Consider the following 16443-nt stretch of genomic DNA (forward strand, 5'->3'; position numbering starts at 1 on the left):
CTCCGCCGTGGACGGGACAGATGGCGGCGCACATCTAGCGAGTCTTACAGTCGGCAATCGCAGCAGCAATCGCATCCTCATCTTCAATACCGGCAAGCTCAAAGATCTGGTAAAGGTTGACTTCCGAGCGATTGATCAATGGTTCGAAGAGGACATGGAGATTTACGGCCATCCCAAGGATCCCTACAAGCGCATCGATATCTTACCATCTTCTCGAAACGTTAGGATAGCCATCGATGGCGTCACACTTGCCGAAAGCTCAAGCCCATTATTCCTTCTCGAGACAACACTCAGAACAAGGCACTATATGCCGCCCACGAGCGTGAACTGGGAGTACCTCACACCGAGTGACACACTGACTTTGTGTCCGTACAAGGGTCGCGCGGAGTACTACCACATCAGCGTTGGTGGCAAGCTGTATCGGGATCTTGTTTGGTACTATCGATACCCGACGAGTGAGAGCGCACCAATTGCGGGGTATATGTGCTTTTACGACGAGGCGGTGGATGTGTGGGTTGATGGTGTGAAACAAGGATGAGCTCACTGCACTCACATAGTAATGACGCATAGCGCATCATGTTGAGCAAAACGTAGGTATCCTAGCACTCGCGAAAACCATTTGATGAGTTCAAATCTCTTCCTCAAGTATCTTCATAAAGAAGATAGTTCGATGAAAAGACACTAGCCCCCAGTTCGATCCTATCGTAACGCAAGCTGGCTCAAGCCCGACCACCGGAGCCATAGACCTGCGCCCGAAGGAAAGGCATTCAAGACCATGCAACCATCAACGCCGTGGACAAGCCATCAACGCCGTGAGTTGCACTAATCTCGACGCCCTTCAAGCGTGTCAGTGAATCAAAACGCGCCGCGGTGAGTACATCGTCTTCGGTTGTCGGACCTTGGATCAATGCATTGATCTCGATAGCGAGCTTGTTCCAGCGTCCAAAAAGAATCACTGAAAGCAAGCTCAACGCACAACCGTCAGCTCAACAAACGAAGCCCCCAAAGTCCGCGTACTTCGTAAGGGGTACCTGTTCGAGGGAGGGTCACACTGCGTCACATAGAATGCGATCACAGTGCGCTCTCAAGCTAATCAATTGTGGAAAAGGCGGCGCGAGTCGTTGAAGAAAGAGAAAGCTTGGAGGGACCAGGCGAGATTGTATATTGACCGAGCGGCTTGGCGCGCTAACGTCACGTGATATCCAACGCTACCGGTCACTGACGGACCGGGGACGGTGACGGTGAGTGAGCGCTTTGGAAATATCGAAATAGGCAATAAGCCTTCTTAGTGCAGTGAGTCATTCCGCTATCTGCCGGCCGCCCGCTCACTCTGCTCACAATCTTTCTACCTAGGTAGTGACCCAACCCCAGCAGTGAACACCTACCCAGCCGGTTGTATCAGCAACGGTCAGCCAACACCATGGCCAACAGCATCGGAGACGCAAGTGATACCGACATCAACATCACCACCCTGATAGACATCCTTCCAGTAGCCCAGGCACATGAGGTTGCGATCGCGAAGCTTCGCGAAGATCTTCGAGCTGCTCACCAGGAGGTCAACCGATTGAACGCGGAGGTCAACCGATTGAACGCGGAGAACCGCGACCAGCGCTCCACTATCTTCACTGCCAATCGGGAGATCGAAGAGTACAAGGCAGACGATATCGCGAAGCGTCTCAAGGAGGCAGAAGAGTCCGACACCCCCGCGCGCCTCACAGCTGCAGACGCCCACCAGCGCTGTGCAGATCTTCTTGGTCAGGCGATAGCTGCAGAACACAAGCTCGCGAAGGCTGAGGGTGAGTGCGCAGAGTTGAGGACTTGTGTCAAGAATCTGGAGGATCAGAAGATTGAGGTGCGCGGTGAGTACGAAGAGAAGCTTGTCTTGTCCAAGGCGGAGTTCGAGAAGGATATGCGCAACGAGTACGAAGAGAAGCTTGTCTTGTCCAAGGCGGAGTTCGAGATGACTATGCGCAACGAGTACGAAGCGAAGCTTGTCTTGCCCAATGCGGAGTCCAACTCGGAGATCGCGTAAGTCTGCATCTACGATTTAGCCTTCGTCTACTGATTCAATCTAGATTGACCGCACCCGTCCAGAGCGTGGTCAAGAAGCGCCGTTTAGGAGAGCTTGAAGGGGCTGAGTACGACTTCAATACCCTCAGTCTGACCACCTTGCTAATGAGTGCTAGAGAAACCCAGAACACGTTCACACTCCCGAAACGCCGCAAGGAAAAGATTGTTGCCTGCGTCGAATGTTTCCGCAACAAGACGATCCGTCACTGTGACAACAGCCACACTTGCCCGGCTTGCGCGTCCCGAGGATCTCCCTGCATACGCATGAAATGCAACAACTACGATGAGGTCAGTTCGGACCGTACTAAATGCATCTGAGACCTATACTGACAAAGCACGTCTGCTTCTGCAGGGAGTGTGTCTTAAGATGAATTGTGGATTGGCTCACCCCGATGATGGATTTCCCGAAGCTTCTTTGGTACCTCAAACGCACATCACCCAGGTTGTCGGTCCCGCTTCTATTCCCCCGAAATTGACAGGCTCTGAGTTACCGCGTCGCCCAGAGGAGTGGAAGAGGTTCTAGAGGCTTTATACTGGTTTGCGATAGATAGAAGAGCCGGTCAGGAGAGGAGAAACTACGATTGGGATGGTCATCAGCCTTGTCGTCCCTTTCACTTTAGACCTTTCGTCTCCTTTGATGGCCTTAAACTGTTCTGGTACTCTCACTTTGTTGTGAAGTTCGATGTGCGCTATTAAACATAGCGTTTATACCTTTCCTTTGTGTTGCGATAACTCTATGTGTTTCGTGTAGTCCGTCCATCTCTGGTCCATTGACTGCAATCCTTAAGTGTGACAACGTGTCATGTAACGCTATCTCAGACAATCTGGACAGCAAAGATAATCAGAATGATATACATCTTGTGTCTTTTTCCTTTGTACATAAGAATTTGAACCACGCGAGATGGACGCACTTTCACCTTCACTTCGACTAGCCAAGCGTAGCCCCACTGCTTAGCCGCATTCTACCTAGATAGCTCGCGTCTGCCTAGCGTAGGTTCTCAGATATCTCTGGAAAACCCGCCGTGGCTTGACCCCGCATCTCTTCACCATAAATTGAGCGAAAGTTTCTGCTCACGAACATGGCCGACCAGCGCGCAGTCAACAACGTCCAGGACAGCGTCCATGAGGACACAGAGATGCATGAAGTAGGCGGCGAAACTGACCGTCCCGATAACGAGTACGGCGACGAGGAAGACGCCGACTACTACGAGGACGATTACCCAGCGCCTACCATGATGCGGGACATGTTCTTCGAGAACAACACTGAAGAGCTCGGCTACCTTCTTTCTCTGAGCGAATCAAGGGCGCCATCTCCGTAAGTACTCAGGCGATTTCCAATGTACTTTGACTGACAACATCTAGCGATCCGTCAAGCAACGCCGACATGGGCGAGCAACTCACTGCCGAGGAAGAACGTTCGGACGACAAATATCGCATCAGTCGTCTCACGTACCACCTGTCGCTCTCCAACACTGCGAATGAGCGCCTACAGGACGCTAGGACTGCCTTGATCGTGGACCTGGAGAAAGCGAAGGAGGCAGCGAAGGAGGCAGTGAAGGACGGAGAAGAGAAGGTCAGGGACTTGAAGGTCAAGCTGGAGGCTCAGAAGCAAGCGGCCATCAGCGATGCGATAGCACAGGAGCGGAAAGTGGCGCAGCTGCAGCTGCGACTGGAGAGTATGACTATGCAGACCAGCGGTATAGCGCAGCCTGCTGCTGCCGCGCCAGCTGCAGTTGCTGTCCCTTCAACCGAGGTCGCCATGCCTCCGCGTACGGTTGCTGTCGCCCCCATTGCAATCGCAATCGGCGCGCAAGGTACCAGGTAAGCCACTGACCTTTCATATCACGGTGAAGGCATACGCTAACCCGAGTGCCGTAGTAGCTTCGGTGATGGCTCTTCGAGCTCATACAACCGCGTCATCAAGTGCAAGCACTGTGCCTCCAATGGTCTGCCCTGCGATAGCACCCGCGACAGCTGCGCCGAGTGCACTCGCAATGGCGCCGAATGTACACGTCCTCGTTGCCACTTGTTCGTTCGTCCTGCAGCATCTTGCTATGGCGGTGCATGCGGACGTCTCCACAAGGATGATTGAGACTTGAGTGGAACGCATTGTTGCTTCTACGTGGACTGGATACATCGAAGGATGAGACGGACGGTGAATGTATAATCCAGCCTGCATTCCAGAGTGCTGGTAGATAGATGAGGGATGGCGACGATACCCAGGGAGCATCAACGGCGTTCACGGCAGGAAACTTCCTAACTTAGTTTGTTCCGTCATACAATCTCCATCATATGTGTTGGATCTCTCATTGCTGTGAAGTTCATTGCGCGAGGGACGGTGTTCTTTCCAATGTGGAAAGAAGTTGAGTACGTTACGTGAGACCGTATGCAGGGCGTTGATGACTTGGGATCTGTAGTTGCGACGAAGCCGAACCCATTCTTGCGTTGTCCGACTCTTCTATTCGCCAGCACCCTCCCATACCTCTCAATTGAATGACGACTGGGTTTGGAAATCTGAAGCCTACCACATGTATCCCTGTGCCAAGGTGTGATGGGTCGTGAATGAAAAAAGGAGAATGTGTTGCTGTACGGCGCAGCTGATGCACTGGAGTCACCTTGCCCGTTACGTGTATATTCCAGCTGATAAGTCGGCGAACGTCCGGACAGCTATACACATGGCCATATCCTGTTGCTGGCTATTGCGGTTGCTGGCGAGCTGTCCATATACACGGAAGATGGAAAGAAGCCTCTAATATGTCATCATCATTGACAAAACATATAAGGTTGCCTGAAGAGCAATGACTGGGTGAACCACGGATCGCAGATCGAGATGAAGATTCGTTATGGTCGGTGCTGTCGGAGCGCGCCAGCCTTGCAAGTGCAGCGAGTGGAGCGATAGTCTCTCCGCCCAGCTATCGTCCGAAAAGCAAGCACTAGTCATGTAAAGCCAAGACATATCCCGGCGTGATTCCGATATCTCCAGTGCTAACTGCTTCGAGGCCTGTCTCTTAAACGCGAAACAATCCGGAGCGGCTGGATGGCGCGACGCCTTGGCAGGGGAACCGAGGGGGAGATTGCAGCTGCAACGCCACATGGTCAGCATTCAGGTGCGGAATCCAGCGGTAATTTGGGCATCGCATTCTATACTGGCAGGCATGGTGCAAATGTTGTGTTGCGAGAGCATGGAGTGTTGGGTGGAAATGGCAGGCCTGACTGCTGCTTCGAATGCCGTCAATCTCCGCCGTGCTTCCGACTCGCAGCAAGCGGCATGAACCCCATCCTACCAGCATCACCGGTGCATCCCACCACAACAGGAAAAAAACTGTGCGCTGTCCCACTTCGTATATGCATCCTTACTCAGGCCATTTTGTTTTCATGTCATGCGGTGCTGACGGCGATAGACACAACCGCTTGAGGTTGTAGAATCTACAAAGATCCGCAACGTTGCCTGCATCATGGTCTAGAACTGCGAAGGTTGTTCCTTTTCTCGTGGATTTTCTTTGATTCTGTGGATTGACCCGAGCTGCAGGCTCTGTCACGGCAGTGGCAATGCTCGTTTGCGTAGGGCATAGTTCCTTTTCCTCCTGGAGGTGGCGCGCGCCGTCTCTCGGTTCCTGCAGCCACCAGCAAACTATCATCACTCCACCCCGCTGCTGTCTTTGCACGGCACACTCGGCATAGGTAATGGCCAAGTACGCCTTCGCACTCTTCGCGAGGCCAAGTATTGGCCTTCGTATCTTGGAGGATGTCTTTCGTTGCGTTGAGCCTGAGGCGCGGACTAGAATTGCAGTAAACTTGGTTGTTTCAGCCGAGCCCGAACCAAATTCAGTGCGCGGAGAGTTTCTGGATTCCTGCCTCATGGAACGTGGACGTCATAGCAATAACCTACGCGATCAACGCCGCAGCACAAACATCGCAAAGGAACGGGGGGCGCACCGTTGACCGGTCGTAACAGTGTATACCCACCATGAGTAGCGATGATTACCATACAATGGGACGCCGTGCTCCACAAACGCCTAGAAAACGATGTATCGAGTTCAGGGGTCGCCTTGTCCTAGCCGCTCCCCGAGCCGAAGAGTAAGCCGATCTATCCTTGATACAGCACAAGCGCTCCGGTGATCTACCAACGCCCAGGTTCTGCTGACCCGAAATAGACCGTGTGGCCCTACTATAGTAGAAGCGACAGGGCTGCTGCGCGAAGACGTGCATGCCGAGGCCACTAAGGCTAATCTCGCTCGTGTCAGGTCTCGCGCCGCTGCGTCGGGGAGAAAGATATATCTAGGGAGAGTCTGCGCCTGGGAAGATCTTCACGAGTTATCGCCTGTCACTCATCGCCCTTACCGTCAACTCGGGGTGCAGAGACTCATCACTCTTGGAAGTCATAGACTTCCGTACATTCGCTTTTGCAACACACTCGCTTTACTACGCTCAACATGCGTGTTACTACTCTAATAGGCCTTATGGCCGGACTCGCCAGCCAGGCTGTCAACGCAGCCTGCAGCGCACCCCTCAAGATCGACGACTTCTCCAAGCAGACTTCCAACCAGAACAGCTTGGGCGAGTGGACCAGTGGTAGGTCTTGTTGAAGTGCTGCACAAGAAGAAAGGCTAACCAGCGCAGATGATGGATCCATGTCCTCGATCTCGGCCAGCGGCGGTGTCCTGTCTTTCAAGCCCAAGTCAGGATCCTACTTTTACGAGACCTTCCCTTGCCAGGCTGCCAGCTCCAATGGATACAACTCCATCAGCTTCCAGATGAAGGGACCTGCCGGTGGCTCCGCGACCCTCGAGATCCAGACCAAGACCAGCTGTTCGGCTACGACGTACTCTTCCAAGTACGTTTCGATCTCTGGATTGACTGGCAGCACTCAGACCATCAACATTCCTCTGTCCCAGTTCTCCGGTGCCAACGCCAATGCTGTTACCGGTTTCGTTTGGGCTGGATTTTCTTCCACCACCGCCACATGGCAGATGAGCAACATCGCCTTTGGTTGCGGCAGCAGTGCTGGTGGCAGCACCTCCGTCTCCGCAACCAGGGTAGCTACCACCTCGAGCTCCTCGGTCCGCAGCACCATGACAACCATCTCGTCTCCCACGGCCTCAGCTGGAACCTGCTCTCCTTTGTTGATCGATGACTGGATTTCTCAATCGCGTCTGACCTTCTTGTTCTACAACGCCATGGGATACCCTACCTCTGATGATGCTTCCATGACTTCCATCACCGTTGGAAAGCCGTCTACTAACCACGTCGAGTTCGTTCCCAAGGCCGACTCGTACTTCTACACCCAGTTCCCCTGCGTCGACGCGAAGAAGAACAAGTACACCGGTATTTCACTTCGCATCAAGGCTCCTAAGGGCGCAACCCTGTCCGTTCAGCTCGACTCTTCGGACAACTGTGACGCGACCAACCCCAAGTCCACCTACGCGTCCGCAACTGACCTTGGATGGACTTTCGATGGAACTGAGAAGCTGTACACCATTCCCTTCAGCAAGTTCGCCGGCCTTAACACCGAGAAGCTTACCACTATCCTCTTTTCCGGATTCTCTGGTACCACTTCCTTCGGTCCCATGGCCTTCTACTGCGGCAACTCTGGAGAATACGTTGTGCCTCCTACCTCTGCCGACCCCGGCGCCTCTGCTACCGTTCCCGCTCCTAGCAACCCATCAGCTACCGGCCTCGTGATTGACAAGTTCGCCAACGCCAACACCAACGCCATGGGCAACTGGCACGGTGGTGACGAGGGCATGTCTCTCCAGTACGCCGGCGGCAAGCTCACCATCAAGTCTCCTGACGCCGACTACTCCTACTACACCCAGGTGTCTGGTGGCTGTGCCGACTTCACCAAGTACAAGGGATCTTACCTCCACATCGCTTACACCGGTACCACTGCCTTCACTGTCGCTTTCCAGCAGCACAACAGCCAGTGCAACACCGAGATCGCTCCCTTCCCTGAGACTTGGGATTCCGCTGAGGCCGGCCGCTACGCCAAGAACGGACACATCTACATTCCCATCAGCCACTTCAACATCAACCTTTCTCGCGTCGTCGGCTTCGCGCTCAAGGGCTTCCACAGCACTGAGTCTGTCACTCTCTCCGTCATCGAGATTGTCTCTTCCGTCCCCGCCGGTACTACCATTCCCAAGAAGGACGAGACTGGTGACCTAGTCTTCGCTTGCAAGCGCCCCAACTCCTTCGCCTTCGCCATCGACGACGGTCAACCCGACCTCGCCCAGGAAGTCCTCAAGATCATCCGCGAGGAGGACGTCAAGGTGACCTTCTTCACCGTCGGCGCTCCCCTTCTCGACGCCTCCACCAACCTGACCAACGTCTACAAGGAGATGATGTCAGCGGGTCACCAGCTCGCCCTCCACTCCTTCACCCACCCTAAGATGGAGGGTCTCCCCGACTACGCATCCATTGACTGGGAGTACAACGAGGACGTCAAGGCCATGAAGTCGCAATTCAACGGCTTGACCTCTACCTACTTCCGTCCTCCCTTCGGTACCGAGGGTGCCCGCATGCGCTCGCGTCTCACAAAGGCCGTCGGCAACACCGCCAAGATTGTCAACTGGAGCGTCGATGTTGAGGATTGGTTGTGGGCTGAGACCGACACCCCTGAGCAGCAGAAGGTTGCTTTCCAGCGTGACGTCGACAAGGGTGGTAACCTTGTGGTTCTCCACTACCTCTACCCTAGCACTGTCAGCTACCTTCGGGAGTTCATTCAGATCGCCAAGGCTACTGGCAAGCAGCTTATGCGTGTCGATCAGTGCATGATGGACCCTAACGCTCCTCCGCTATAGATCCGATCATGTAGTTTTAATTGAGTTGATGAGAGGATGATACCCGAAGGTGCGAGTTGTTGTAGAATAGAGATCCGTTTAGCATATCTTGTTAATCGTAATTACATCTCTCAGAACCATTCAAATGAGCATCCAGCACACTGTGACCATCTTCCTCATCCACCGCAGATAGACTATGCTAGATCAAAGTTTGGAGGCATCTCGGGAGAAGCTGATTGTGCTGAGGGCCGATAAGCGGCATAAAGATTACGATGCCTCTTCCTTTTACCATAAGCACTTTATCGTGGTAGGCCCGATTGGTGTGAAACTACGTCTCAGGTCATGTGAGTAATCACGCACACAAATCAAACCTTCCTCAAGCGTTTAGTAACCACCTTGACACATCTTGACAGCTCTCCATCAAATATGCTTTGCGTGATTAGTATCTCCATTACCTCCTAGGTAGGGGCAGGCATTTAGGGTTGGCCATGCATATTGCAATTCCCGCTATAACAAACGCTGCGAGCCTTGGAATGCATTGCCTCAAAAGCCAATTGTACGAAACACGATGTCCGATGTACGACGGCCGATCACGGGCTGTATGTCGGATGGTCCTGGGAAAAGGCACAAGTCGATGATACCTAGAGTGACGTCACTCTCGGCTCAAAACTTCTTAGCGCCCAAGTGGCAGGAAGTCACGTGCCGTCAGCATGATGGCCGAGTGCAAGCGCATACCGCACTATCCTTCCTACCTACATCCTCGACATTCGCCAAAGGCTTCTCATCGGCATGCAGTTATCTTCTCGTGTTGAGTATGCGGAGGCGCGTCTTCGGACCGTTAGCGGTGACGGCTTACCTTTCTGTTTTCCCTAGAGGCACACACACGGCACAAGTTATGGTGTCTATTGAGTAACAACAGATGAACTATCTTTGTAAGCGCGCAGCCTCAAAGGCTATCAGATTTCATCTATCAATGCCTATCTAGGTACTTGTCCACGGGTTCGTCCAACACCACTCTGGTAAGCTTGTAGGATCCCACTCCCTCACCCTAGTTGCCTCAAATTCTCCCTTCTCGTCCTTACGAAAAACAAACCTTGGCTTTCTCACATATCTCCCGAGATAGGCTCCCATGAACTCATACTCTTCCAGCTCAATCAGCAGCTACCGCTGCTGATGGTCTAGCTCCAAATACAGATATCTCGTCAAATTCTTCAGGACCCACAACGACACAGCCCAGAGACCCGGCTTTTTAGTCTTGTAGTGGATGGCATGGTAGATCAGCGAGTCGAGATAGGTCGTAAGATTCGGGACCAAAATGGGACTTGGGTGGCTTGCGCTTTTGCCGCGCGGAAGGCCGGGGAAAAAGATGTATTTGGGATGCGCACCAAGAGGCGAGTTTGGCACCTTCGTATCTGGATGCACACGAGGACCATACCACCATCCATTCTCTCGGTGCAGAGCTGGATGCCAGGTTTCTTCTACGAGTATAGGCTGCCAACAGTACACGTCGGGGACCTCGATAGTGATGCAGCTATCTATGTCCATATGGTATGCGGTGTCGGACCAAAGAGCTAGGTAGCGGAACTCGTCTTCGTTTTCGATGGAGGTTTGCCGGAGAACGATATCGGCGTCGCAATTCAATACTGGGTCATTGCCAAAAATGTCTTCTGGATCTTCGTTGATTTCCCATCTTTCCGTGGCCAAAAGATCTGATGCGACGGCTTTCAGCGTTTTGTGGCGGATGAGAATTTCGCATACATCTGTCATGGCTCCGGCAGACCCCATCCATCGCTGTGCCGCGCATCCAACGAGGAGGAAAGGATGTCGATGCAATGCCAGAACGTCCGGAATGTGGTCGAGGCTGCCCTCCTCGGATGCGACTGGCTTCGGTGCTATGTAGCCGGTAGTCTCTGTGTCGTTACGGTCCATCGTGTGATTACGTTGTGATAAAGTCGGTAAAATTGGATATGATGAGGACGATAGAAGAGGAATGAGTAAGTCGTATGATCTACATAGGTAAGTAAATGTTCTTGTTTCATGGTGGCCTGTGGATGAATGCGCCAAAGAACCGTGGAACCGAGGAGTCAGAACGCTGCGCTAGGATGCTAGCCAACCAATATGCTATGAAAGCGGGTAGCTCTGTCACGTGAGGTGTATCACTGAATCGCAATCCTTTAGGTCGGTACTCAAATTCTCAAGATTGCAGCGCAATACTCAGTATGTGTTTATAGATTGTTTGGGTCGTTGCTACAATACTGTATCATCCCCGCTAGTTGACGAGCTCAACCTTACTTCTTCCGTCAGTTCGCTGCATAAGCCCTATGAGATAATGCGCATAGCCGTTGAGATCTTTCCTCATAACTCCTTCTCGCTCTCTACGGCCCATTTGCCATCGCACTCGCCTCCGATGTCCTGCGCTGGCGTTCGTCCTCCGCTTTCCTGGCTTCTACCTGGATGTCCGAGATATCTTCCGGATGCCTCTGGATCTGCGACCTGATGATGCCGATTTGAGAACTGATAGTAACCGCCTGATTGGCGTGGAGATGAGTAATGGCTTCCAGCTTTTTTGTCGTGCGCGCGTGAGCGGCTTTCTCTTGCGCGAGTTCTGCTTCGAGGCGAGCGACTGGATCGACTGGGCTGTTGGGGAGGGACATGGTGGCGCTGAACTTAGGGCTGGCTGTTAGCGACCTGGTTCGGATTGGGTGAAAAGCGGAGGAATACCTTGTTTTTGAGTCGTATGGAGAAGGTGCGGCTGGGTGGTTGCTGGCAAGAACGGTCGTGGAAGACGTTAGATGGCAAATGTGGTGGGGGTGGAGAGTGGACTAAGGTCTTGAGCTATCAAGGCGCAACCTAAGTCTCTTTCACTTTCACCGTCTATTGTTTGTTGTTTGCTCGCTTACGCGTAGGGCCGCACAAGTGAAGGTGCGTCCGGCACGAAATACTCGTGGCCCGTCTGAGCTACAACACTGAAAAGCCACCACCGAACCTCGCCGCGCAGTCAAACAATTGACTGCATCAGCATAGCTAACTCTCATTCAGTTGCCAATCATGGCTGAGCGCGATGCCCTTGTAACGCCATCAAGCCGGCACGTGTTGCCGAGACAGTTGGAAGACGCTGGCACGAACAACCCGCCGACCACACGCAAGGAGAACGAGCCGGCAGCACGTGAGAGTTGTTTACCGGAGGAGTACAGATCGTTTGTGGAGCATTCAAAGGAGAAAGATCTTATGAGAAAAGAAGCAAAAGAAGCACAAGACACAGCTGCCAAATTGTATAAGGAAGAGCTAGAGAGGGTGAACATGGACCACGAGAAGAACATGTGGCACCTGAAGCTTGAACACCGTATCCAGGTCGATGATCTCACGCGAAAGAAGGAAGAACTGCAGACCATGATTGACGGCTGCGGCAAGCTGTTCGGAGAAATGCGCGACAAGCATACGGCCAGAATCGAGACGCTCACCCACACGATGGAGCGACTTCAGAATGAAGTAGATGCTAAGGATAAGGGGCTCAAGGTCATGTATGACGCATGCGATGCACAGGTCAAGGTACTCGAGGCTGAGAGGGCGGAGTTACCAGCCAAGCTAGCCAAAGCCGCGAAGGAAGCGCTCGCTCTCCAGTCCAACGCAAAGACATCCAACGAGGCTGTTGCTGCCAAAGCCGCTGCGTTAGTACACGATATCCCTCACCACTTACATGGCTGATTCTGTTTAGATCCGTTCCTGCGCACCTCAAAGGCAAATCTGAACGCTTCGCACACTGCACCCAGTGCATGCGACACAACTGGGACTGCGACCGCGGGATTCTATGCAAGAACTGCTCGATGCGAGGCATCAAGAAAGGTTGCAGGCGGGTTGCATGCGAAGACTACAAGAAGGGCAAGTGCAAGAACAAACAGTGCCGCTTTGCACATGAAGGAGAGATATACAAGCGCCTCGATCCTTCCGAAGATGTATGGGGTGATGGGCGTGAGCTGAGTCCCGTCGAGCTCGACAAGATGGGTGTTTGGTAGATGGACTATAGCTCGCTAGTACTACATAGCATGAGAAACGTTGAGAGAGATGTGAGATAACACAGTATTGGGAATACAACATACAATTTGAGCTGTGTTACATGACAGGAAAGATGGCCTTGGAGGCGACAAGTGATTTTCGGTTGATGGAAATGATCCTGCGCATGAGTTGTCACGTCCTGGATATCATTGTACACCTACATTTAGCGAGGTTGGCAACAATGTATACAAGTATATCTAGGGAGTCAAGGCCCTCGGTTCTACAGCAAAGAGCTTGTTGAACATGTTCTGTGGGTCGTACTTGGCCTTCAGATCTTGCAAACGTTCGTAGTTGTTGCCAAAGACGTCTCTGGACTTCTCTTCGTACTCTGTTTGGGTGTTAGCATACCCCTGCCTGCATAACAAAATCTTTCCCGCGTTCGCGGTATATAAGTGAGAATTTCACGCTTTGGAGAGTACTTACGGTCGTAGTTCCCATACACCATTGTCGCTCCATGACTGCCTCTCTTGCCAATCCACCCATCGTTGCTCGCCGCTGCCTCAGCGCCACCACGCTGAAGTTCGTTCTTGAACAGGAGCGCAACATCCCTCGACCACTGCCTACATTTCTGATCGTTGCCCTGATCCCACCACAATGGCGCAACAGCTGCATTGAAGTGCCGTCCGCGGTTCGCAAAGGCCATGTCAGAGTTGGTGACTTCAACAATCTTCGTTGGGTCTAGTAGCTCCCACATAACCTGGGAGCCGACTGCATCGGATGTCTGGTCAGTAAACTTGGCATACGCCTCCAAGACGGAAACCACGAAGTCGCCACGGACAGGAAGCTCGAATCCAGCGCCCTTGATAGAGACACGCGCACCGATGGGTAGATCCATGAGTTTGTTTGCCTTGGCGTAAGGCATCATTGCCATGGTACTCATCAAAGGTTCCAACCCAACGATATCCTTGAAAAGCTCTTTGCCGTCTTCTTCCGACCCGTGAAAGATCGCGGCTACGAAGAACAGAACCTGGCCACCAGCGGGTGGAGGCCTAACGAAACCGAAAGCACTCGCAGCTTTCCCTGTCGCTTTTGAATTGCCATCTGCGTCCGGGGTGAAGATATCGTTGCATGCCTCCACGGCTTTCTTGATGATATCTGGCGTTGGTGGAAACATCATGAAGCCAGCCCACAGATCGCCAGTCTCATGGGTGCGGAATACAAACTCAATGCCGACACCAAAGTTCTGTCCCGCGCCGCGCAGAGCCCAAAACAAGTCTGGATTCTCATCGGTAGAGGCTTTGACAATACTGCCGTCCGCCAATACGACAGTACATGAAACGAGATTGTCGACAACCAGTCCGTGTTTGACTGTGAGCCAGCCAAAGCCGCCGCCGAACGTGAGACCACCGACCCCGGTATCTGAGACGGTGCCACCAACTGCTGCAAGACCGTACGGTGCAAGAGCTTCATCAACATCACCCCAAACGGCACCTCCGCCGACTTTGATCGTTCTTCCCTCGACGTCGACGTCGGTAGTACGCATATGTGTATTCAAGTCGATGAGTAGTCCGCCGTCCGTTGATGATGCGCCAGCAGTCGAGTGACCACCTCCTTTGACGGCGAGATCAAGACTGTGTTCCGAAGCATACTTGAGGGTGATTGAGATTGCTTCTGCCGATCTGGGTATTAGACATGCTCCCGCTGGCTTCACAGCAGCGCTTGACCATCGGTGGATGGATTTTGTGTATGCCTCAGTTTCCTTTGGTGTCACTAACTGGGTGTCTGTGTCTCTCAGCAATTCGCGAAGTTCCGCGATGTCTGCTTCGTTGATCGGGCGTTTGGTAGCCATCGCGCAGAGAGTAGTATAGTGACGAGTAAAAGGAACGAAGGACAGATGTTATGACGGTTACTTGTACATATAGGACTTCGAACGCTTTGTCCACCTTTGAGTAGACGAGGACGTGACGAAGCGGGGTCTATATTAGGGCGTAAGCTTACCACGCCGTTGGCCGTCAGCAACGTAGGAACATGGCGAATAGCTGTCACCGATACCTCGGCAGAGGTAAGGCCCACCATCGCCGGCCGTGTTGACAGGGAGCTCGACTGTATAACTGATATCGGACTGACCGTTCATTGGAGACGCCATGCAGATTTCCGAGCCCACCAATGGCGCTCAGCTCGACCACACGTACACTACAGCCCATAAGGTCCCATATCGTGCCCGATCTCGCACGGTTTCACTAGACTATCATCAAAATCTGTCGTAGTCCTTTTCTGGGCCTGGCATGGACGTCAGGTTTGTGAGCTGGTCAAGCGCGTGGCGCTCGAATCTCGAACAGCTGATGCAGTTTTGCTGGACAGTGCCCAGGTGAACATTCGGATGCCGACGGCCCGGGATGATGCGCCATACTCAAACAGACGTCTTCGCCGCTCAACCTGTGATGAAGCGCTGTCCGTAGGCTCTGGGGATGGCTGATCAAACATGGAGTCGGTGTTGCGTTTCCGGTAACTCAACCAGACAGCCATGATCTGGTGGTCGACGAATGAGAAAGACGGCGAGACGATCGGTTTAAGAGGGTGCGCACGAAGACCGCAGTTGGTAACACGAAGTTGTCGTGATGGAAAGTGTCCGTCGAGATGACGCGCATAGGGGGATGGGGATCGGCAAACCTAGTTCAATCTTGGCAGTCGCGTCGCGTGCTGCAAGCTCCTTCTCACGTCCGACGTTCTATTCTATCCTACATCCCTTCTATTTCCTAAGACACCATGCCTTCGCTCTCAAATTTCACTATGTATCATGGCTCCTGCATTCCCCGATTGGCGACACGCGAACAAATTCAATGCTCATGACGTCATGTTGTAGGCGCACGCGAAGTCTGCCTCAAAGGCTGCACAAACCACGAACGATATCGCAGGCGGTCGAAATATCATGGCGCAGGTCTTTTACTGTGCGCATGTATGTCATCTTGCGATATTGCGTCGCGCGCTCAAAGTCGTATCGCGAGCCAGGTCGGAGAGGATGTGACTCAACGCAAGCTCGACTTTCACTTCTCCCAGGTGCCTCACAAACCTTGATGGCGGCGAGGAAGAGAAAGGTCTTGATTAACGCCCGGTGGTATATCCTTGCATTTCGACCTTCGAAAGATAAGGCTTTTCTTTCTATAGGCCTCCAGACGCTGAAGATACCGTAACGGTTGCGGTACAGTCTAGGTGATGCAGGCTTCAATCCATTGCACAGCGCCGTGCACACATGGTAGGTACAATCTCACAACGCTCTTGTTCTGCTCGTCTATTCATCAAGTCTCTTTCCGCCGGAATCTGCTTGGGACCGTAAAGCTTAAAGTGGCTGGGATCTTTGCATTCGTCTCAGAGAGGATGGCGAATGGTGTCTAGAAGTTCGAGACGGGAAGACAAATAGCTCATCTGCGGGGATCAGTTTCGTATCATCGTACGTTCGATATGATGTTTAGGAGATGGTGGCATTGTGAATAGTGCACCTGGGCAGCATCTTCTCTCTAACCCAAGGTCACATGGTCGGCTTTGCGAGGTCGTCATCGCCGCTAATATCGTGCTGCCTTCACCAGAACAGCTTCGCCTCGCC

General features: G+C 52.8%; 6 protein-coding genes across 6 annotated transcripts; 4 read left to right on the forward strand and 2 right to left on the reverse strand.

Moving 5' to 3' along the window:
- Window positions 1–1420: 1420 nt before the first annotated feature.
- On the forward strand, window positions 1421–2388 carry J4E85_000693 (uncharacterized protein; the record flags this gene model as incomplete). The annotated part of the gene is made up of 3 exons (XM_051464983.1): window positions 1421–2028; window positions 2076–2138; window positions 2187–2388. 3 exons carry the CDS (start codon window positions 1421–1423, stop codon window positions 2386–2388), a joined length of 873 nt encoding a protein of 290 aa, XP_051331504.1.
- A 761-nt stretch (window positions 2389–3149) lies between these two features.
- On the forward strand, window positions 3150–3895 carry J4E85_000694 (uncharacterized protein; the record flags this gene model as incomplete). The annotated part of the gene is made up of 2 exons (XM_051464984.1): window positions 3150–3385; window positions 3433–3895. 2 exons carry the CDS (start codon window positions 3150–3152, stop codon window positions 3893–3895), a joined length of 699 nt encoding a protein of 232 aa, XP_051331505.1.
- A 2608-nt stretch (window positions 3896–6503) lies between these two features.
- J4E85_000695 (uncharacterized protein) lies at window positions 6504–8870 on the forward strand (the record flags this gene model as incomplete). Its single annotated transcript, XM_051464985.1, has 2 exons — window positions 6504–6642; window positions 6691–8870. The coding sequence occupies 2 exons, from the start codon at window positions 6504–6506 to the stop codon at window positions 8868–8870; spliced, it is 2319 nt and encodes a 772-aa protein (XP_051331506.1).
- A 1140-nt stretch (window positions 8871–10010) lies between these two features.
- J4E85_000696 (uncharacterized protein) lies at window positions 10011–10778 on the reverse strand (the record flags this gene model as incomplete). Its single annotated transcript, XM_051464986.1, has 1 exon — window positions 10011–10778. One exon carries the CDS (start codon window positions 10776–10778, stop codon window positions 10011–10013), a length of 768 nt encoding a protein of 255 aa, XP_051331507.1.
- A 1119-nt stretch (window positions 10779–11897) lies between these two features.
- Window positions 11898–12862, forward strand: J4E85_000697 (uncharacterized protein; the record flags this gene model as incomplete). Its single annotated transcript, XM_051464987.1, has 2 exons — window positions 11898–12517; window positions 12565–12862. The coding sequence occupies 2 exons, from the start codon at window positions 11898–11900 to the stop codon at window positions 12860–12862; spliced, it is 918 nt and encodes a 305-aa protein (XP_051331508.1).
- A 237-nt stretch (window positions 12863–13099) lies between these two features.
- Window positions 13100–14691, reverse strand: J4E85_000698 (uncharacterized protein; the record flags this gene model as incomplete). The annotated part of the gene is made up of 2 exons (XM_051464988.1): window positions 13100–13230; window positions 13326–14691. The coding sequence occupies 2 exons, from the start codon at window positions 14689–14691 to the stop codon at window positions 13100–13102; spliced, it is 1497 nt and encodes a 498-aa protein (XP_051331509.1).
- Between the last annotated feature and the right edge of the window lie 1752 nt (window positions 14692–16443).

Source organism: Alternaria conjuncta, assembly GCF_024043145.1.
Source record: "Alternaria conjuncta strain BMP 0040 chromosome Unknown scaffold_1, whole genome shotgun sequence".
NCBI classification, from domain to species: domain Eukaryota; kingdom Fungi; phylum Ascomycota; class Dothideomycetes; order Pleosporales; family Pleosporaceae; genus Alternaria; species Alternaria conjuncta.